Genomic DNA, 23,596 nt, shown 5'->3' on the forward strand with positions numbered 1-23,596 from the left:
GACAATGTGGATGATGAAATACCAAATCAGAAGAAACTCCTTGGGTGAAGTGCTAGTAACCGCTCCCCAGGGAGGTGACCCTCTGGGTGCAAAGTACCTGGGTTGAAGAAAAATTGTAATTTCACTGGAAAAATATTTCGCCAAGCGAAGAAAAAGCATTTATTATGGACAATTGTGTTATTATTATTGCTTTAATGACTATATTTAACTGTTATGTATTTTGTGCTTTACGAAAAATTGCAATCAGAACAAGAAGGGCAAGAGCGCTGGGTTTGCGCTGAGCGAGGGGCCGAATGTAATGGAAGGATTTTTCTAAAGAGAGGGGGGGGGGATCAAGAGAGCAGATGGGTGTTGGTCGCTCAGCGCAAAAACCAGCTTCAAGAAGGAAAAGTACTGGGAATATTGCCAGAGGGTCATGCTGACTTGTTTTTCACTTCAAGGGGCTTCACTGCGCAATTCTTATTTTTGTGTGCCTCCTGGTACCAGGTGTCGTCATCATCAGGACCAAGTGCAAAACAACACGCGTCCGTGGAAAGGTGTGTGTGCTGAAACTAATCACTTCTGTATACACTGCTTACACGTAAGCCGCTTTGGGCAAGGACGCTCAATTAGTATATAAGGGAGGGTTCCGCCCTCAGTTTCTTTGGAGGCTCAACCGTGGGGACAGCGCGCACCGCCCGGTAAATGAAAGGCTAAAAGGGTTGGTCCTTTGACAAGACTGACAAGCGGGCCCCCTCAGTCTACTGGTCTGGGATGATGGCTCTGGGTCTTTTGATGTATGTTACTGTATGTATGTATGTTATTGTAAGTATAAGTTTGTCTCTTTATTTCTATAACCCATTCATATGTATTTAAATGTTATAATTGATTAAGTAAACAAAATAGAAGTATTGGACCTCTTCTCTCTGATTCTTTGCCTACTTATGTTCTAATCCCTTGAACCATTTTCCCGTAACAAAACAGTGAATCTAAGATGTTTAACAGGCATTCCCGGTATTAAGTTGTGGATTTGCCTGCGAATATTTAGCGGTAGCGTGTCTATGAACTCCTGCAAAGTCAGTTCACGTGAGCCGCTCAGAGTTCATGCATCGAAGCTTCTCAGCTGTGCTTGTGCTATCTCGTGCGATCTTGCGATGTCCACGGCTTTATTTAATGTTAGCTCAGACCCGGCACTTAAAAGTTGTATCTCGTGAATATCGTATTCGCCTTGGGCATGACAAACGCCAGCAGCAACTGGTCTATAAACCTAATTTAAAGTTAAGCTTTACACCCTGCCTTCCTATTCGTTTGCATAAGCACAGTACTTCACCAGCAATTTTAACTCTGTTACAAAGTGATCAAAAGTCTCGTTTATACCCTGCGCCTTCTCATCAAACTTGTATCTCGCGAATATCGTATTCGTCGCAGGCATGACAAACGCCAGCGACAGCCCGTCAATGAAATTAATTTAAACTTTAGGTTTACACCGTACTTTGTTTCCGAAGTAGCTGCACTTATGAATATGCTTGTATGCGTCACTCGCTTCATATTCTTTTGCTGCCTTCTCAATTGTGTAATGCGCTTTTTGAACAGGTTTCATTCATCGAAGTGATCACTACCCAAATTAGTACTCGTGAATCTAAGATGTTTAACAGGCATTCCCGGTATTAAGTTGTGTATTTGCCTGCGAATATTTAGTGGCAGCGTGGCTATGAACGTAATTTAAACTTAAGCTTTACACTTTGCTTTCCTATTGATATGTGTACAAAGGCTTGTTCAGCGTCAGAGGGTTTCCACAGTAGCTGCACTTATGAATATGCTAAGCACAGTCCTTCACCCGCGAATATTTACCTTATATGGGCAGGCACTCAATTACATGGGAGGCGTGATGATGGAGGAAGCAACTCCGCCTCACATGGCGACCGAGCTGCAGGCTAGAACTGTATATATGGACGAAAGTAGGTTCCAGTTATGACCGTTACGCGTAGAATTTCGAAATGAAACCTGCTTAACTTTTTTAAGTAAGCTGTAAGGAATGAGCCTGCCAAATTTCAGCCTTCCACCTACACGGGAAGTTGGAGAATTAGTGATGAGTCAGTGAGTGGGTCAGTCAGTGAGGGCTTTGCCTTTTATTAGTATAGAGTAGCAGAATACCCGCGCTTCGCAGCGGAGAAGTAGTGTGTTAAGAAGTTATGAAAAAGAAAAGGAAAAATTTTAAAAATAACATAACATGATTGTTAATGTAATTGTTTTGTCTTTGATATGTGTGTTATAGATATATAGATATAGATATGACAACATCTATATATATATATATATCTATACTAATAAAAGGCAAAGCCCTCACTCACTCACTCACTCACTCACTCACTCATCACTAATTCTCCAACTTCCCGTGTGGGTGGAAGGCTGAAATTTGGCAGGTTCATTCCTTACAGCTTCCTTACAAAAGTTGGGCAGGTTTTATATCGAAATTCTACGCGTAATGGTCATAACTGGAAGCAGTTTTCTCCATTTACTGTAATGGAGATGAGCTTCAACGCCTTGGGGCGGAGTTTCGTGTGACATCATCACGCCTCCCACGTAATCACGCAGTACATAGAAAACCAGGAAGACCACAAAAAAGCGCTGAAGAAAACATGCATTATATAATTGAGAAGGCAACGAAACAATAAGAAGCGAGCGAGTGACATATACAACCATATTCATGAGTTCTGCTACTGAAACAAAGCACGATGTAATCCTACACTTTAAATTAAGTTCATAGACAGGCTGCCGCTGGCGTTTGTAATTTAGTGCCTGCCCATATAAGGCCGTCTGTCAGCGGCAATCCAATAGCAAACTGCCACGGGTAAATATTCACGGGTGAAGGACTGTGTTTATGGAGAGGAAGATGAGATGGTCAGGGTGGTGTTTGACACAAACTCAGCGAAACTGCGAGAGAAAGTTTTAAGTGCCAGGACTAAGGTAACATTAAATACAGCCACGGACATAGCACGAGATGGCACCAGCACAGCTGGGAACCTTCGATGCATGTACACCGAAGCGGCTCACGTGAACTGACGCAGTGCACAGATAAAAGGCAACAGTTCTAAAGAGCTGAACAAAACCGAATTACACAATTGAAAAGGCAGCAAAAATATGAAGCGCCTGATAAGCATATTCATAAATCCAGCTACTGCGGAAACAAAGCACACGGTGGAAAAGTCAATGTCCCGCTAAAGGAAGACAGTGTAAAAAAAACCCGTGCATGCAGTGTGTCAGGTCTCAGATAAAGAAAAAGACGAGCTGTTTATTGATGCAGTAAGAAACGAATCGATGAAAGAAACCTGTCATCTTTACAACGATTGACAAACACGGAATGTAACTTGAACACAGCACATCCTACAAATACGAGCCTGATTGAAAGAAATAATGATAATCAAATCCTTGATGACAGCAACACTCAGTAACACTCACAAAACAAATACTGTATATTGACAGTCATGTTACGTTATTTTTAAAATGTTCCCTTTTCTTTTTCTAGCTTTTTAACACACTACTTCTCCGCTGCGATACGCGGGTATATATATATATGTATATATATATCCCGATCTACATATTCGAATAATGGATACTTTACCAAAACAATCATTGATGGCGAATAAAGCCATACTCAGTGTATTCATTAGATGAACGGTAAAAAAGTAAGAGCGAGGGGAAGATGCAGGCTGTAGTGCGTCAACTCTATCTGAATTGCGCGATCACATTTCAAAAAATATATCTTTTCAAGTTCTATTTAGTCCATATTTGTCAAACTCAAGGGCCACGGGCCACATCCGACCCAGCGTGTAATTATATCCGCCCGCGAGATCATTTTATATACTGTATTATTGTTATTAATGGCCCGGTATATGAAGCGCTGGTACCACAATAAACTACAGATCCCATAATGCAGCGCTTCAGCTGTGAAGTGATTTCAAGTGAAGCTACTTTTATGGGAGACACAAATGCACCAGTGCAACTTGCCCTACTTTCCCTGTTGCCAAGTAATCTTGAACCAAGTCGTCACTACGGTGTTCCCAAATACGCACTTTGCTGATAAACGGAGCGCACTGAGTTTGCACGGCGCTTTGGTGACTTTGAAGAACAAAAAAAAGTCCGTCTACATGCGGCTCGAACCTTGTGCATGTTTGGTAGCACATATCTGTGTGAGAAGCTCTTCTCAGTGATAAAGACTAACAAAACAGCACACAGGAGTCGCCTCACTGATGAGCACCTGCAATCCATCCTGAGAATCTCCACAACACAGAACCTCACACCAAACATAAACGAATTTGTTGCCAAAAAGATGCCAGGCGTCCAGCTCTAAAATGACATATGAGCAAAGACAACTGAATGATTTGATTTGTTATTGCTGAAAGGAACACATTTTATTTATATTTCCAGGTTTTGTTATGCAGCATGTTCATATTTGAATTTGTATAATTTTGACAGGATATATTTTTATGGAGAGCAAAATCTTTTGGGATATTTAAAATCTAAGTTTATTTTTATATAAAATTACATAAGAGTAAAGAAATTTGAATGTTTGTTCTTTTAATGTTTACTTTATTTCTAACTTGTATAATTTAGACAGGATATATTTTTATGGAGAGCAAAATATTATAAGTTATTTAAGGTTTGAGTTGATTTATTCAGGAATAATATTCCTGTCTGTTTTTACCATTCCTACCAAAGATATTTCTGTCGACTAAATAAAAATTTGTTCTATTTAAAATTTAAATAGAACTTGAACAAATACTGATAGTTCATAATATCCATGCAGACTTGCACGTAAGAGCGGAGTTATCCGTTTTAAAAGCAGCGTATTGCACTGATACGAAATAGCTGTGTGTATATATGTAGATATGTATGTATATGTATATATGTTTATATATGTGTGTGTGTATGTACAGTATATATATATATATATGTAGATATATATATGTATGTATATATGTGTATATGTATAGATATGTATATGTGTATATATATATATATATATATATATATATATATATATATATATATATATATATATATATATATATATATGACAACAACACTCATCACTCACAACAGTGACAAAACAATATATATATATACACACACACACACACACACACTATGGGGTGCCAAACAGGCAAATAAATTGATAAATATATAAATTTGAAGTCAGAATATATAAAGTCATCGCTGGAATATATAAAGTTTATATATATATTTATATATTTAAGTTTTGACTTTATATATACCGACGCTGACTTTATATATTCAAGTTTTGACTTTATTTATTCCGACAGTGACTTTATATATACAGGTTTTGACTTTATATAGTTAAATTTGGTCATCATTGCATAACTTTTTCTTTACCATAGAAATTTAAAGACTAAATTCAACTTCCATTCCTAACAAAGATATTTCTGGCGACTAAATAGAAGCTACTTATATCCAGATTCGAGCTATTGAGCTGTCGCCTGCCTGCCTGAATAAATCACCTCGCTCGCTCTTACTTTTTACCGCTCATTTAATCATGGCTAGTGGCGGAAAAATTATAAAATGGAAGGAGGATTACACGGAGTATGGCTTTACCAAAACAATTATTGATGGCGAATTGATTATTCATAAAGCTTCAATTGGTGATCTGTTTTTCTGTGTTAACCTCATATTTTTTCATACTTCTTCTCAAACCAAGGGGGTGCGAGGGTAAAATGAATCGGGAAGCGCTGATCAATGTAATCGGTGTACCAGGAAATCATGCATTGACAGAAGTTCCCCTTTGCTTGTGATTAAATGCGTGATTTTTTAACATGTTATGGAGCACATGCATCGAAGCTTCTCAGCTGTGCTTGTGCTAAGAAAAGGAAACATTTTAAAAATAACACAATTGACAATGTAACCTTTTGTAAGTAGTGCCTGGAAGATTCAGTGTGGAGAAACTCTAGACACAGCGTGTGTATTAACTTGTGGATTTTTCTGTGAGTATTTGGTGGCAGCGTCACAAAGTCGTAACACTGCGTTAGCTGCAGAGCGCAGCTCAGAGCGAAATGAGGTGAATGGGAGGGGAGATGATGACGTGACTCCCCCACCCGCCTTAACTGTCAATCCCCCACAAACACAGTCTCTGAATTTGCATAAGCACAGCCCCTCATCTGCAGTTTTAACTTAGTTACAAAGTGATCAAAACTCTTGTTTATATCCTACGTCTTCTCATTAAACTTGTATCCCGTGATTACCCGTGGGCATGACAAACGCCAGCGGCAGCCTGTCTATGAACTTAATTTAAACTTTAGGTTTACACCGTGCTTTGTTTCCGAAGTAGCAGCACTAATGAATATGGTTGTATATGTCACTCGCTCGCTTCTTATTGTTTCGCTGCCTTCTGAATTATATAATGCATGTTTTCTTCAGCGCTTTTTGGAGCTCTTCCTGGTTTTCTATGTACTGCGTTGACAGTCAGTTCACGTGATTACGTGGGAGGCGTGATGATGTCACATGAAACTCCGCCCCCCACGGCTTTCAAGCTCAACTCCATTACAGTATATGTAGAAAAATAGCTTCCAGTTATGACCATTAACTTTTTTAAGTAAGCTGTAAGGAATGAGCCTGCCAAATTTCAGCCTTCTACCTACACGGGAAGTTGGAGAATTAGTGATGAGTGAGTCAGTGAGTCAGTCAGTCAGTGAGGGCTTTGCCTTTTATTAGTATAGATTATACAATAAAAACATACATTTGATTTTAGTCTGTAACACCTGTTGTCAATTTTTTGAACCCGCAACCATCTTTATTATGAGGCAGCAGTTACCACTACTGGTGTAACCCTCCCCATTTATCCGGACTTAGGACCGGCGCAAAGAAACACGCTGGTTTTTGCATCCCCTGTGGCTGGGTTTTATTATATTATAGTAGACATTACTATAACATTACTATATATTAGAATATATAGTATTATATATTATAACATATACATTACAATACATTACTGTATTACTATATACATTACAATACATTACTATAACATTTAAAAAGTTTGCTTTAGTTATGTGTTCCACATTTCTTGCCTCACATTTCCTGTCCTTCTACATTTACAAAGGTTGCTGTCAACATGGAATACACATGAAATGTGGGTATTCCATATAGCGATATATTACCCTATACAACTCCAGACACCTATCTCCCAAATAGAGACTTCAGCTCTGAGAATTTTGCACCTGACTTGACTTCAGCTGCCTCAGTGGGGGATGGGATAGCAGGCTGCTTACTGCTTGTGCTGATTGACACATTTGCAAAACAAAGACACTGATGAAAAGGTACTAGAGAATTAAAGGTGGTCCAGCATTACAACTTTTTTTCTTGGGCTTCAGGGATTCTAGTGTTAAAAAGCAATGTGAGCAACATTTGGGAGAGGGGGTTAATGAACACACCTCAGGATGGCCAGTGATCTGTTACCTAACATATGATCACAGTTATTTTAGTTTGTTTATAAAGATAGATGGAGAAGAAGTGAGCACTTCACATAAGGCACTTTGCACATAAACATAATTCACACAGAATAGAAATTTTACACAAAGAAAACATCTTTTCCTGAACATGTGTGCTACCAATTATATAAGGAAACCATTCATTAGTAATATATAACATGAAGTTTTGACCTACTTGTTTTGCTTATCTTTGGCATTCACCTCAGCCCCCCGCTCAAGCAACAGTTCACAGATCCTTGGGTGGCACATTTGCGTAGCTAGCATCAGCGGAGTTCTTCCATCCTGCACAATAGGGACATACCACAAATTAACATGAAAGCTAGTAGAGATTCTGATCCACAAATCTTGAAAAAATATCAGAATTTAGTTAAATAAATATATATATTTATTAAAAATGGGGCGGCACGGTGGCGCAGTGGTAGCGCTGCTGCCTCGCAGTTAGGAGACCCAGGTTCGCTTCCCGGGTCCTCCCTGCGTGGAGTTTGCATATTCTCCCCGTGTCTGCGTGGGTTTCCTCCGGGCGCTCCGGTTTCCTCCCACAATCCAAAGACATGCAGGTTAGGTGAATTGGCGATTCTAAATTGGCCCTAGTGTGTGTTTGTGTGTGTCCTGCGGTGGGTTGGCACCCTGCCCAGGATTGGTTCCTGCCTTGTGCCCTGTGCTGGCTGGGATTGGCTCCAGCAGACCCCCGTGACCCTGTATTTGGATTCAGCGGGTTAGAAAATGGATGGATATATATTAAAAATATCTCAGAGATTAAAATATGCATACAGTTTACAAAAGAATTGCTTAATCTGGCACAAGATTAACATTGGGGGAGGGAGTGGTAGAAAATACACTTACCCAATCCTTGACATTTACAGATGCTCCAGCATCACACAGAAGCTTCACACTTGAGCAACAATCTGCAATAACTGAACAGATGCCAAGAATTACTTCATCAAAAGCATAACCTACAACATTAATAATCCAATTGCCCATTAGGAAATAATAAAAAAAAAAATTTCAAACAAAATTTCTAACTTACACTCTTTACAAATACTTGCCACTAAATTTTGCAAAGCTTTAATGCCTGTTGATTTTCTCTTTTCTAATATACAATTACAAATTAAATACAGAAAAAAGGAGATACTAAAGAAAAAAAGAAAAAGGTTGTTTTGGTCTTATTTTAACTCTAGGATACTGGGTCCAGAAAAAAAACTCATTGTTACCCGCATCGTGTAATGCTGTTCTTCCTTGCAGGTCCATATTACCCACAGGACAGTTATGCTGCAGGATATGAGAATGAAATAAATAGCCGTGAAAATACAAGAAAACCTAATCCTAAATCCAATTCACATTTCATGCAATTTGGTTCAATGTTACTGTCTGTAGCACAGTTATTCATATAATTTTATTGTTATTTATAATTTTGTGATCCAAGCTTCACGTTTACACCATACTTATTGTTAATAATACTGTTACCTATATACATTCACTTTTATTGCTTTGCTTAGGTTTTCTGCATCAGTTGGTCATTTCTTTGTGGCTTTAAGGTCCAGCAAAAACTTAACTGAATTGAATAATGTTTCATATTTATCCTTAAAACAATACTCTACCCATTCTAATTACAAATAAAATTAGGAGCTTCTCTGGAATTGAAAGGAAAAAGTTAACAAAAGCCATTTGAGAACAGCCAGAACAAAAGTATGTCTATCAGAGCAGGAAAAAGGAGGGGAAAAAAAATTAAAACAGTACTTGGGCAAACATTATATAAATATGACAACCATCAAACGACCATGAAAGTGCACTCTCTAACAAAGAAGCATCTACACAGTTGTCTTGTCTTCAGCTTAGTATGAATGACTGGATAAGCATTTCCTTGCAAGGATAGTAAACACCAAATTCAGCCATGAAAAACAGCTTCAAAATTAGCATGAACTGTGCACACTGACAAGACAATTCTCTACAACAGAGAATGCTGGATACCATTTAAGTGCTGTGGGCAGAAACAGACAGCCAATGAATAAATTCATTTTCTGTTTCCCTCCCTATAAACTAAAAGCAAAAATGTAATAAAGGAAACCTTAACATATATTTTTCATTTAGCTCTATCATTTTAGCCATTATTTGACAAATCAGTAGCCATGCAAGACGAAGATTGTGTTCAAAACTACTTGTTGGCAGAGCTCAAGGTAACTAAAATGCACATTTAAAAATTAAAAGGTGTCTATAAAATGGTGATTTTAAAGCAAATATAATAGCAAATGGAAAACCATAAATATGGCAGCTATGTTTCATTTGTTTAATGACAAAGAATTCTAGCTTTTCCTAACGCTGTTGTATGCTTAAAGTTCTTACAAAAAGCCTCATTTGATTGGAGATCTCGGGTTTAAGAAGCAGGAGCCTGTCTGTTTTACTGGTGATAAAATATGCTAATGCCTGAACTTTTTTTTTTTTTTTTTAATCCCTTCTCTCTAATGCTAGATTTTTCAAAGGTGGCTAAATGCTTTTTTTTGTATTGCATTAATGCTGTTCTAAGAAATAACATTTTTATAGCTCATCCTGATTTCTAACTTGTGCCTGACATATTTAGCTTAGGCTCTGAGGGATTTTATGGATTCAACAATGAATGAATAAATAGATGTAAAACCTTATTTACAAAAGCAGAAAATTAATTTCTGTCTGGTAATCATTTCTGCCAGTCCAGAATATGATGATGCGGTTAACTATGCTTTAAGATTCTGAAGCCAATACATTTTTGTGAAACAGATATTTCCTTAGACCTGTTTTATGTATTACTGATATAAAGCAACATCTTTTATTTTTAGTAGAAAAATCCTGCTTTATACCTATTAAATTCTTTTTGACATTTCTCGTCATTCCATTTTAAAGTACTTAAATTGCATAAGTATTGCTCACTGGAAAATGTAACTGAAAAATTTTTGCCCATGCCAACCTGGTCATTACAAGGAAAACTGGTCCTATGTTATAATCATGTCCTTACCTGAAGTAGTTTTTGCACACAAAGAGACTGTCCATTTCTTGCGGCCAAATGAAGAGCATTTTTTCCTAGAAAAGATTTAAAAATATTTTTTAAAAGAATCAGTATTGACAAAGAACATCTATTTGTTGTTGTTTATGCAAAAAATCCCTTTACCGTAGCAGGACTACATCTGCTAAAATTATTATTTTTTAAATATTTTGTTATATAATAAAAAAACCACAATGACCCTAAGGGAACCAATGCTTCAGAGATACTATTCATTTAACTGCCATTTCCAAATACAGCTACTAAAATCGTGGTAAACAAATAAACAATGAAACCCCATGTTCATGTCAAACAAAACAACCCACACTGAGTGAAGTCAAGGCCGGTCAGAAAGCTATGATTTAAAAGGAATGTAAACCTCAACTCAAAGTTAAGACGATCCGATTTCATTATATACATACACATATAAATAAGTAAATAAATAATATATATAAATAAATAAATATATATACTGCAAAAATGAAAAAGATCTCCAGACCTGTCATATTGTAAGAAATTTACATTTAGCCAAAAAAGATAAAGTATTCTTTTGTGCTTTAGTGAAACAGACAGAGATAAACAAAGAAACGTCTGGCAAAGTCTGCCACTCTAAGTCAACTATTGCTTTTATCTATAAAACAAGTGGCCCATAAATATCATTGGTGTTTCACTTTAAGGCAAGGATGAGGTAAACAAAGAACATTACAGTAATTAAGAAGGCTAATCTTAAAAGGCATCGATCAAAAAATAACTAGCGTTGATGTTTCTACTGCTGCTCAACTTATCATTCTCAATATAGTACACAACCACTGTCACATACCAGTGGCATCGGCTGCTGTAATATCCACTTGATGATTCAGTAGGACATTTAAGCAATCCAGATTTCCACGACCGGCTGCTAAGTGGAACCTGCAATGACAAAAAAATATCTTTGCAGCTGAATATCATAAAAGCAAAATGCTCCAGACCCCAAAGGTTTTACAAAATGGAAAGGTACAGGCAGTTTAATAAAAGAAATCTGTATACAGTACAGCACAGCTGGAGAATTCTACAGCTTAAGCAATGGTTTACTCAAGGAGATGACTAATAATTTCATGTACATACACACTCGGGCAAAGAAGAAGGATTACAGCCAGGGTTCAAAAACTCACAGGCAATGCATCATAATCCTATTATAAAATTTTAGTTTCTGTTAGCAATACCTATAAAAGAAGCCATGTTGCTGCATACAGAAAAAAAGACAAAAAAACACAGATGACTTACCATACTTCAGACAATGCTATGGGCTCCTCTTTTTTTGGCCTTTCTGCCACAAATTTTTATCATGCCAAATAGGTAAACAACATTCCTGCTGAATTCAAAGAACCACTGCCTACACTGTTTATATAACACATTTCCTAAGCATTTCCCATGCTTGACAAAAGAAAGGCTCTGGATATTAGAACATGCATCATTATTAGTATTTTAGAAGTTTCTTCTAGCACTATGAGCATAATCTTAGACAGCAAGAAGATCTAACCTTCATGTTTGTTTACTGTCTATCAACATTTAGGCTGTGGATCCTCTCTAAATAAGCCATTGCTTCTTAAAGAATATATATTTGTTTCAGTGTATATGAAAATTATTTTATGAACAGGGAAAAATGAACATTAAACAAAATAAATGTGTACTAAAAAGGTTGGGATTTAAAAGCACGTTTATGATGATGTACTTTATTAATCCCTGAGGGGAAATTGTCTTTCTGCATGACACTTGGGGGGGTCAGAGTGCAGGGTCAGCCATTGTGCAGTGCCCATGGAGCAATTTTCAGGTTAAAGGCCTGGTAGTAATTTGAACTGGCAACCTTCCAGATACCAGCACTGATTCTTTGCCACAGAGCCATCATGCCACCATTCCACTCAATTAGTTTCTCTTTTAGATATCACTTATATTTGCAGTTGAGTGTAAACCTGAATTTTCGGGGTGAGGTGGACTTAGAAAAGATTCACCAAAATAGACATGAAAAAACAGCTAAAACCAAAAGGGCACACATATCATCTTATGACTAAAATAATGATGTCATCACACAGTAAATTAAAACATGAAAATCTGCCCTCAAACATATCCTCCTAAAACATTTACAGTGTTAAAAAGGGGCTACTTTAATCCAACTTACATGGCTTTAGGTAGAGCTATCTTTTAGTAGAAGTTATAAGTGCATGGTCTCAATTACATCAGCAAATTAATGGAAGTAAGTAGTAAGACAATTTGGCAGGTGATACTTTATCATCATCATCATGATACACGCATTCTACAATATTGGATACTGAAAAATGAAGTCAAGGAAACAGAACAAATTACAACAGTACCTGAGCAAAAATAAATTAAAACTGAATCTTATTAAATGGTTACTTCATAAGAGATCTACTCTTAATGAAAAAAACAAGATAGACGATTGGGCACATACTTTTGTTTTGAAATATAATGTAAAACCTACAAGGCCTTTCTATAGCACCTAAAATGGCTGAAGATATAAAATGCAGAATTAATTGTGCATAGAACATACCCTTTTTAGAATGTCTAATTAAAAAATGGGTGAAGACAAGATAAGGTGTTATATACCTTAGAAACAAATTAAAACTAACATTTTAGATTTGTCAGTTTGTCTGTTTACAGGTTGCCTGCCCACATCAAATAAATAATAAATACACACATACAGTAATAAAATAATGGTTAACTACTAGCATGTTTCACTGAAAAATGGATAAAAGAAACTAACGATAAATCACATATTACAGTAAATAAAAATAAACAGAATTTGAATCTATAAATTGCAATCACAATGCCTTGCAGAATATTCTATGTTCTTTCTCACATGCATGAATTACAACTGCACATTCGTATTGACTGTAATAGGCCCTGTCTTTTGGCAACCTGCAAAAAGCTCACTCAGCTTCCGGAAATTCAAGAAGGTTATTTACTCAGCTGTAAATCCTTTCTGCTGCTCTAATTTGGGTACACCAACAAGAATGGCAGAAATACCACATCACAAAATCCAACAATTGCCGATTTAAATATTATACACCATGTCCAGCACAACTGTATACAGGCTGTGGTATATGGTATTTATTGTAAAATTTTTCAAAAAATAAACTCAAGCAAGACTTAAGCTGTGTTTATAAAGCAAATACATTTACAGCTGAAGGTCCCTGATGCATATATCGTTGTCAAAAGAGGAATAAATGATAACTGAGTTTTAGAAAAACAAAAATAAAAGAGGTTATTCAGGTTTCCAATATACATTTACCATGTCAGTAAAGTTTCACAAGCAACACCTGCTAGTTGTTTTTTTTTTATTTTTCTTTAAGGCATGTGGGGATGAATAAATAAAGCTTATTTCAATGCAAATACTGTCAACACAGTGATTTAGACTATATATGAATGACGTATAAATGTACACCTACTGTAACTACAGGACAACTTCTGTGGCTATGATGCTTTCTATGTAGACACCAGAAAAGCTAAATTTACATTAATAATTAAAAATACAATGCTATAATTTGCAGATAAAGATTCCATTATAACAAGGTTTACTAAATGTGCTTGGTTTCACAGTAACAGCTAATATATATTTAATAACATTCAGAACATTTGAATAACAAAGGAAGCTAGCTGTAGGTTTATCTTTTGTTTGCTCAACCGTATTCTATTTTTGCCAAATGTAAAAGGAGATATGACTGTTCCTTTGAGACCATTCACTTATAACTTCTACTAAAGATAGCTCTGCTTAATTACAATTCACTGATTCTGGAATTACCACTGCTCAAACTATAATTTGTTATTGCATTTAAATTATTGATTCCACTACAGGCCTAAAACAAAGGCCGTACATTGTTGATGCCAAACAGTCAAACAAATATACTCTCCAAAACACAGAGTTGGCAGTGATTTAATGTTTTTGTTTTGATGGCTGTTTTGTACTTTAAAAAAGAAACAGTAATTACCTAGCCAAATATATATTTATATTTACAAAGCATTAAAATCAGCAAAGACAGATAGAAAGATCAGAACAACATATACGGTACAGCCCCCCCCCAAAAAAAAATCTGTGAACAAAATTAAACCAGGCAGCAACCAGAAAGATGCAGTTCTTTGCAAAGGCCAAAAGAATGAACTATAGTATTACTTAAAACAAATATCAAAACTATTGTCATGTAGCTTCACATCTGACCAGTTTGTTTGCAGAATGCTTCTTGCAAAGCCAAAGTCACTGATCTGAGGTAGCACAAAAAACCAGTCCGTGCGTCACTTCTTATTCTACTATATAGTTGTTAGTAGAAAACAAAGGAAAATCTTGAAGCAATTTACAAGCTAAACTACAAGCTAATAAAAGAAACAGAATACACACAAATTTAAAACGAGTTTATCTGAACAAAATCTAAAAATTAAAAAAAATAATTTAAATGCAGTAAAATGAATAAATGGAGTGTGCTTATTACTTGTGTTCTAATATTGAATAGCTTAATTTAAACAAAACTGAAATGTAGGACAGGCTGACTGAACAGTGAAAAACCTGAACAAAGGTTTATTACTTTCAAACAAGCTGAGGTACTTACGCAGATCGTCCTTCAACATCAAGCTTGGTTGGTATAACTCCCTTCTTGGAAAGTGTAGCAGCAACCTTGTCCACCTCCCCTCTCTCCACTGCCTTCATCAGCCGGTCATCATACTTGTTCCAGTCGGTATTCTACAAAGGAGCAAAAGTAAAAAGGAAAGAAAAAAAGCTATATAATGACCTAGCAAAATGTTTAATTTCAAACACTGTTTTGTCTTTAACTGTTAGCACTCTAAACCTCTGCAGCACAAAATTATAGGTGCATTTTTATGGTTAAGTAAACTAAGATTCATGCACACAGAAAAACCTGAAGGTTTAGTTAAAATGGTTCTATTCTTTCAACAGGGATCATAAAGTGCACTACAAAATCAATAATCAATTGATTACTAGAATTTACACGAAAGTGACTAATTATATAATTGTTTCAGCTAGTACCAACTGATTGCAAAACAAATACAGTATTAAAAAAATTGTTCTCCCTATTGAATGTATATAAATTAATGTGAAATCATATACAGAAACATTTGGCAACAATTCATTAAAGAAATTCCTGCTATTATTATTATCTTATTAATTTCTCTTAATATTACATTCTTTATGGAGAAAAAGCAAAAGTATATTTAAACACAAAAACAAAAACAAAGATGCTGCTTAAGTGGGACAAATCTTGTCCACAAGAAAGTGAGCATGTGATTGCCAAGTGAAACAAAACCAAACATCTCAAAAGACAAATGCGTAACAGTACATGAACATGTGCAGCATTTAAATGGCAGAAACAAAAAAAAAATAATAAATAGCTAACTAAATTTCAAAACATTGTATATAAATACCTACAAAATATATAGAGGCACAAGTAAGCCATCGACTCATCCTGATGTCTTCTCCAGCTGACGTCTTCCTTTCTTTTGATGTGTTTTACTGGCCAAAGCAGTTAACATAAAAGAGCGGGAGGCTCTTAACTGGAACATACAATGTTAACTTAAAACTTCAGTCCAACTTCAGTGATTTCCCATGTCACCCACCTATTAAACTGACTGGCAGACATTTGTATACTCTGCCAACCAAAATAATTTAAAGGCTTCATCACTCCTCAAAGAATAACAGCTCTCTTTCAGAGTCAGAACAGTGTAAGCTCTTCGTGGGACGGTCTGAGGTCAGGTAGGAGGACTCCACCTCCTAATGTAACAGCATTGCTTCAAGCCGTCCTGTTTCAGAAGCACTGCTAAATTAACAGAGTATCCATTCTGATCTTCTCCAGTATCAGACAAAGTGGCAAAAACTGCTAAATACACTCTTAGTTATGACTCTGTCTGAACTAAAATATCCCAGTAAACATCATGCAGACATTCTGTTTTCTTGTTCTTTTTTTTATTTTTCCACCTTTCAACCCTCCCACTGATGACTGATTGATAGGCAGGTCTAATAATACATTCTAGGCATGCCTTATTGATGAGCAAGCACACAGCGCTGGAGACCAAGGAGGAACCTTGCTGGCCCTGGAATGTATGGAGCATCTAGAAATATTCACCTACAGGGATTAGGGTGTCCGATGTGAGCAGCCACTAGCTGACATCTCTGGCTTCACTGGCAGCCCATGTTTAAACTACTAGCTATTAATGTGTATGGCAATCCCAGAGCACAGCACCCAGATAGAATTTCAGTGTTTTACAATCAGCTGTCTACAGGCAGAAGCACATAGACCCTAAGCAGTAAACATACTGCAAAGCTTCTATTTCAAATTGGAAGATGTCAGGTTTTATTTAGAGACAAAAAAAACTTAGAATCCTGCCGCCTGTGTCAGTGGAGTTTTATTTTACAACTGTTGCCAGCCTGACTAGTAGTCTGTTAGCAATCCTGTAAAAACATGCAGAACCATGCACGTAATGATTTACAATTGGTAACTCAAGCTATCACTTTCACATGGGCCAGTTTTAATTTGCAAACTCCAGACCAAAAAACTAAAAAAAGAGTAGCTCTGACTGCATTAATAAACAATCTATTTCAAGGAAGCCACCAACTAGATTTGTGTGTTTAAAAAAAAAAACACAGATTAAACACACTGTCACCTATGCATTAATTTAGCCTCAAGAATTGAATTGTTATTAATTTACTTCAAGTTTTGGACAAGATTCTGTGCTAATTAATACAATATGAAGAATGCTTTCATTGAGCTTGAATAATCACAACTGAACTCTAAAAATTGATATACCATCAGCATAAAGAAACATGATATAGTAGAAAAAGTAGCAAGACAGATCTTCATTAATAAAAGTCAGCAGGGCAGCGAGATGCACACAATATCGTTAATTTAGCAAATTACAATAATTTAACTGTAACTAAGGAGGCTTAACATGCTTATTTAAAAATTAAAAATAAATTTGTGCCTAGTTCTAAAGAAAGTTCCCTGAGCTAAATTTTTTTTTGCCTAATTTTTAACAGAACAAAACATTGCTGTCCCACTATATTATGGTGGGTGGATTAAGATTTTTTTTTTTACAACTGAATAAAACATGATGATGCAGAAGTTATGCAGTTTAAGAAATCATTTTTAACTACGGCATATTATGCCATTTGGTAATACTCTACATATTGCTGTAAACAGATTAGTTGTAGAGACATAAATGTCATCTGACATGTAAGCAAATATTCAAACATTTTTATCCTAGTATGATCAAAGTGTGGGGCAGTTCCAGCTCATCCAACAGAGATCTTTGCAAATGGTCTAAATTAATTACACATATAAAACAAATTAATTGGTGACACAAGTATTCACCCCCTTCAGGTCAATGTTTAGGAGATCCAACTTGGGCAACTATAACAGCCTCCAACTCCACAGAACCCCCCTCCCCTTTTTCTATGGAAAGCAGCTCAAGCTCTGTCAGGCTATATGGGGATTGTGAGTAAAACAGTAATTTTTCAAGGCCAGATACTAATCCTCAATTGGATTAAGATAAGGACTCAGACTATGCTTCTCTAAGAGATGTTTTTAATCCATTCCTTTGAGGATTTGTCTTTATGCTCGGGGTTCTCCTCTTGCTGCACAATCAGTCTTCTCTCAAGGTACACGTTTTCCTCCAGAATTTCCCTGTATATTGCTGCACTGATTTTACTCTCAACAAGCCTTCCACCTGTGAGTGCTCCGAGGGCAGATAAGGAGGCATTTGTTACAGGAATCTGTTAGCAAGTGACACACCATCTATGTTCTAGTGAGCCATGTACTTCTTACTAAGGAATTGAAGCATTACGCACATCCGAATCTGTTCCTCAGAGAGTTGCAGTCAGGGTGGCTGATGGAACAGTCCTTTTGGATGACACTGCAGTTGTGATCCACTTAGTTGGTTACTTTGAGCAACTTTTTAAAGTTGATCCTTTGGGTAGGAGGTTGGATATCTCTGGGTCCACCGTTCTTGAGGCTTACCTTCCAATTACTTGTAAACCACCCAGTATCACTGTGATTGCACTGTTGGTAAATCAGCTGAGGGTAAGGAAGGATGCAAGGATCTGTGGTATCCAGGGTGAACTTCCCCAGGTTGGTGGTAAGGCGGTCTTCTTGGCATTGCAAGCAATCTTTGCTTCCATTTGGGAGATGGGAGTGATCCCAACTGACTGGAAAACGGGACATGCGGCAACTCCAGGGGGATAACACTGCTCTTGGTGACAGATAAAGTCCTTGCTAGGGTCATCCTCAATAGGATCCGAAATCACTTGCTCACCTACCAGTGACTGGAGCAGTCTGGCATTATGCCTTTGTGGGATTCCCTCAAAGTTACTGGATATCATGGCTGGCCTGTACACTGGTATTATGAGTGCTGTGCAGAGTGGAGGCAGAACCTCTGTGTTTTTCCCCAATTGATTCTGAGGTTTGTTAGCAGGTGTTCTTGCTTCTACTCTGTTCACTGTTTGTATGGACTGGGTTTTGGGCAAGGTCATGGGGTCCAGTGGCTGTGGGACATCTGTTGGTGAAGAAAGATTCAATGATCTTGACTTTGCTAACGATGATGTGATCTTTGCGGAGTCAACGGAGGCTCTGATCGGGGCGCTTGAGAGACTGAGCTAGGAGTTAAGAGTGTTTGGGCTTGCGACTGTCCTGGATAAAATCCAATATCGATCCAGGCCTTTAATGACCTCTTGGGCACAGTCATTAGCAGTGTGTCTGAATGCAGAGAGAGTGTCGACCTTGTCGAGAGGTTTACTTTTATCTGCAGCGCCATTCATGTCTCTGGTGACTTATCCTATGAAGTCAGTAGATGGATTGGGAGAACATAGGGGGTCATGAAGTTGCTGGAAAGGGGTGAAGGTGCTCCCGATATCTAAGCAAAAGGATGAAAGTCCAAGTCTTTAGAGTCCTGGTGCTTCCTATGTTGCTATACAGCTGCAAGACATGGACACTATCCAGTGAACTGAGATGAATACTGGACTCCTTCGGTTCTGTGTCTCCTTGGAGAATTCTTGGGTACCACCGGTTTGACTTTGTGTTGAATGAGCGGCTCTCACGGACTCCTGAATGAGGAGCATTACCTGCATTGTGACGGAGTGTCAGTTCGGCACTATGGCCTCATAGTGCGATTCCCTGAGGGTAATCCAGTGAGTAGGATCCTCATTGTTGAAGGCCCGAGTGGCTGCACCAGGCCAAGGGGATGACCAGCCTGACTGCAGCAGAGAGATGGTCATTTCCAGAGGGAGGGCCTGGACCGCATGTATGCCTGGGTGGTTGCCAACTAAGATCCAACCAGGTGCTGTTTCATCGTGTGGTGGATGCGGCAATGCACTGTACTAGCGCATGTTCCCCAAGCAGACCTGAAATCTTCCAGGACCCGCTGCAGAGAAGAATCCCCACAGCATGATGCTGCCACCACCACCATGCTTCAAAGTGAGGATGATGTGTTTTTGATAATGTACAGTGATCAACAAGGGGTTATCTGAACGGAGGTGAGAAAAAAAATACACACACACATATATACACATTAGCACCTTCTTCTAGTCAATTACAGAGTTTCCTGTGTGCCTTCTGGCAAACTCCAGCTGAGATGTCATGTGTGTTTTTTCTCTATGCCACTCTCTCATAAAGCTAGGACTGGTGAAGCACCCTGGCATCAGCTGTTGTATCACAGTCTATCCAAGGTGTGCCACTGTAATTTGTACTGTAGCTCCTTCAAAGTTATAATAGGTCTCTTGGTGGCCTCTCTCAATTGTCTTCTTCACCATTCAGATTTTGCGAATGTCCTGCTGAAGGCATATTTACATCTGTGCCATACTCTTTCTATTTCTTAATGATTGATTAATCTGGACTCCAAGGGATATTCAGCAACTTGATATTTTCTTGTCTCCATCCCCTGACTAGCGTTTTTTTTCATCATATTTTTTAAAAGTTGCTTGTAGTGTTCTTTTGTATTAATTGTGTAGGGAGGGCAATGATACTGATACTTCCCACAATATGGACCTTCCACATAAAGTGCGTTTACACAACAGTCAGTTGGACCCCTTGAACAGAGATAGATGATCTTCACTGAACTAATTATATGACTTCTAAAACCACCTGGCTGTACCAGTGAGATGTAACACTCACTGTGAACAATGATTTAATTATTAAATACAATGAATAATTACTGATTTAGGGGTTTCATATTAAATGGGGGAAAATATTTATGCAGTCAATTATTTTGATTTTTTATTTTTAATTATTTTAGGCCACTTTGCAAAGATTTGTTTTCACTTGGATAGAGCTTGTTCTTCTGTTGATTGGTGTCAAAAAGGCAAAATTAAATGCACTGTGATTCAATGTTATATAACAAAAATGTGAAAACTTTCAACAGGGTGTATGCTCTTTAAAAGCAATGGATAACGGTAAAAATGGGAAGCTAAAAAAGATTAAAGTAAAATCTGTAAAGGAGCAATGGGATGGAATGAAGATGTGGGATGGGTGTGTGTGGTGTGGGATGGGATGAAGATCATCACTGGCTTCAGCTCGAAGCGGGGTGCCACCATTTAGAGAGACGTGGAGAGAGCAAACCAAATGAACAGCTTCTTTAACAGGTTTGACCACCCTAACCCACTCTCACCTCGGAGTACTGCATCCTCCAACCATCCTTCTGCTGATACCAGCATAGGAGAGACATCCCCACCCACAACTACAGTAGCGCAGGTGAGCAGAGAGCTGAGGAGACTTTGTGCCAGCAAAGCAGCGGGTCCAGATGGTGTATCACCATGACTGCTGAAAGCCTGTGCGCTGGAACTGGGGAATCCTCTACAGTGCATCTTCAACCTGAGCCTGGAACAGGGGGGAGTCCCGAGGCTTTGGAAAACATCTTGTATCACCCCAGTTTCAAAGGTATCACGTCCTAGTGAGCTGAATGACTTCCAGCCTGTTGCTCTGATGTCACATGTGATGAAGACCATGGAGCGGCTGCTGCTTCACAACCTGAGGCCACAGGTCTGCCATGTCCACGACCCTCTGCAGTTCGTATACCAGGAGAAGGTGGGAGCGGAGGATGCCATCATCTATATACTACACCGATCCCTCTCCCACTTGGACAGAGGCAGTGGTGCTGTAAGAATTATGTTTTTGGACTTCTCTAGCACCTTCAACATCATCCAACCTCTGCTCCTTAGGGACAAGCTGACAGAGATGGGAGTAGATTCACACCTGGTGGCATGGATCGTGGACTATCTTACAAACAGACCTCAGTATGTGTGTCTCGGGAACTGCAGGTCTGACATTGTGGTCAGCAACACAGGAGCACTGCAGGGGACTGTACTTTCTCCGGTCCTGTTCAGCATATATACATCAGACTTCCAATACGATTCGGAGTCCTGCCACGTGTAAAAGTTCGCTGACGACACTGCTATCGTGGACTGCATCAGGAGTGGGCAGGAGGAGGAATATAGGAAACTAATCAAAGACTTTGTTAAATGGTGCGAATCAAACCACTTGCACCTGAACACCAGCAAGACCAAGGAACTGGTAGTGGATTTTAGGAGGTGATCATCAGAGGTGACTGTGTGCAGATGGTACAGACCTATAAATACCTGGGAGTGCAGCTGGATGATAAATTGGACTGGACTCCCAATACTGATGCTCTGTGTAAGAAAGGTCAGAGCCAACTATACTTCCTTAGAAGGTTGGTGTCCTTCAACATCTGCAATAAGATGCTGCAGATGTTCTACCAGATGAATGTGGCAAGTGTCCTCTTCTACACGGTGGTGTGCTGGGGAGGCAGCATAAAGAAGAAGAATGCCTCACGCCTGGACAAACTTGTTAAGAAGGCAGACTCTATTGTAGGAATGAAGTGGACAGTTTAAAATCTGTGGCAGAGCGACGGGCGCTAAGCAAGCTGTCAATCATGGAGAATCCACTGCATCCACTGAACAGTGTCAACTCCAGGCAGAGGAGCAGCTTCAGTGACAGACTGCTGTCACTATCCTGCTCCACGGACAGACTGAGGAGATCATTCCTCCCCCATACCATGTGACTCTTCAATTCCACCCAGGGGGGTAAATGCTAACATTATTCAAAGTTATTGTCTGTTTTTACCTGCATTTTTATTACTCTTTAATTTAATATTGTTTTTTGTATTAGTATACTGCTGCTGGATTATGTGAGTTTCCCCTTGGGATTAATAAAATATCTGTCTACACAAAGTTAAAAGAGAGGTACACTTATCAGTATCATGCATTAACACTATCAAAAGGCTGCAAAAATTTATTTGAATTTTCTCATCAAGAAACTTGGTTTTAGTTGTGCATTAAGCAATTGGTCCTTCCCACTTCTTGAAGAACATTGTTGTTCAATAAAATGATAAAAATGTAATTCCATTTTACCTTCTGTAACAGTTTAAAGCACGGTACCTTCTCTGGCAAGATTTAATAGACCCAGTTTTTTTTTAAATCCAACCAGCATACCTTTACCTACTGACATGGTAGGTACAGACAATTCTTGTTATTTTCAGGAGTTATATTAATGAAAACCCCCACAGATAAAGAAACTGCAGCATTGATCCTACAGAGAAAATCACTTTTTTCAAGGCTCGGTAATAATGATTCTGCAATTTCATTTAATTTGAAGCTGTGCTCTGCCAGAATCCAGAAACGACTTTATAGGGAGAGTTTCAAGAACCTCACTAAACCATCCAATCCAGTAGTAGTGACAGGTGGTAAGTAGAATGGGCAGGGACTTAAAGTATAAGTTCAAAATTTTTCAAGTCAAAGTTAGTTCTTTGCAAAAATTATATAAATACATTTGCCACATAAAATTGTGCTCCAAAGACCAGTGAGTTCTATGAATTTATAATATTAAAAAAAAAAAAAAAAAAAATATACACTGGCAGTTTATGTCCTCCGAGTTTCAATGTTCAAATTGCGAGGGCTGGTTGCAACTCAAGTTGGTTGTAAGTCAAGACTATTTTTCCCATAAGAAATAATGGAAATACCCATAATGTGTTCCGAATCTCCCACAGCAACACTTACTTAACCTTTTCATAATAAAAAAGGGTTGTATAATGTGCATAATTTACC

The 23,596-nt window shown here is 38.0% G+C and overlaps 1 protein-coding gene across 2 annotated transcripts in view; it reads right to left on the reverse strand.

The window, feature by feature from the left end:
- The window catches only part of uacab (uveal autoantigen with coiled-coil domains and ankyrin repeats b), a 113,905-nt gene that overhangs the window by 30,508 nt on the left and 59,801 nt on the right, over positions 1 to 23,596 (reverse strand). The window contains exons 1-7 of one of the 2 annotated variants that reach the window (XM_039773228.1): positions 15,920 to 16,628; positions 15,087 to 15,217; positions 11,312 to 11,400; positions 10,468 to 10,532; positions 8,693 to 8,750; positions 8,325 to 8,395; positions 7,657 to 7,763 (exon numbers count right to left, since the gene is read on the reverse strand). In XM_039773228.1, coding sequence (XP_039629162.1) covers positions 7,657 to 7,763; positions 8,325 to 8,395; positions 8,693 to 8,750; positions 10,468 to 10,532; positions 11,312 to 11,400; positions 15,087 to 15,217; positions 15,920 to 15,955 — 557 coding nt within the window. In that variant the 5' untranslated portion in view covers positions 15,956 to 16,628. Of the gene's footprint in view, positions 1 to 7,656; positions 7,764 to 8,324; positions 8,396 to 8,692; positions 8,751 to 10,467; positions 10,533 to 11,311; positions 11,401 to 15,086; positions 15,218 to 15,919; positions 16,629 to 23,596 lie in introns of those variants that run through there. The other variant, XM_039773227.1, reaches the window with a different exon arrangement.

The sequence above is a fragment of the Polypterus senegalus genome, chromosome 12, assembly GCF_016835505.1.
Source record: "Polypterus senegalus isolate Bchr_013 chromosome 12, ASM1683550v1, whole genome shotgun sequence".
Classification (NCBI taxonomy): domain Eukaryota; kingdom Metazoa; phylum Chordata; class Cladistia; order Polypteriformes; family Polypteridae; genus Polypterus; species Polypterus senegalus.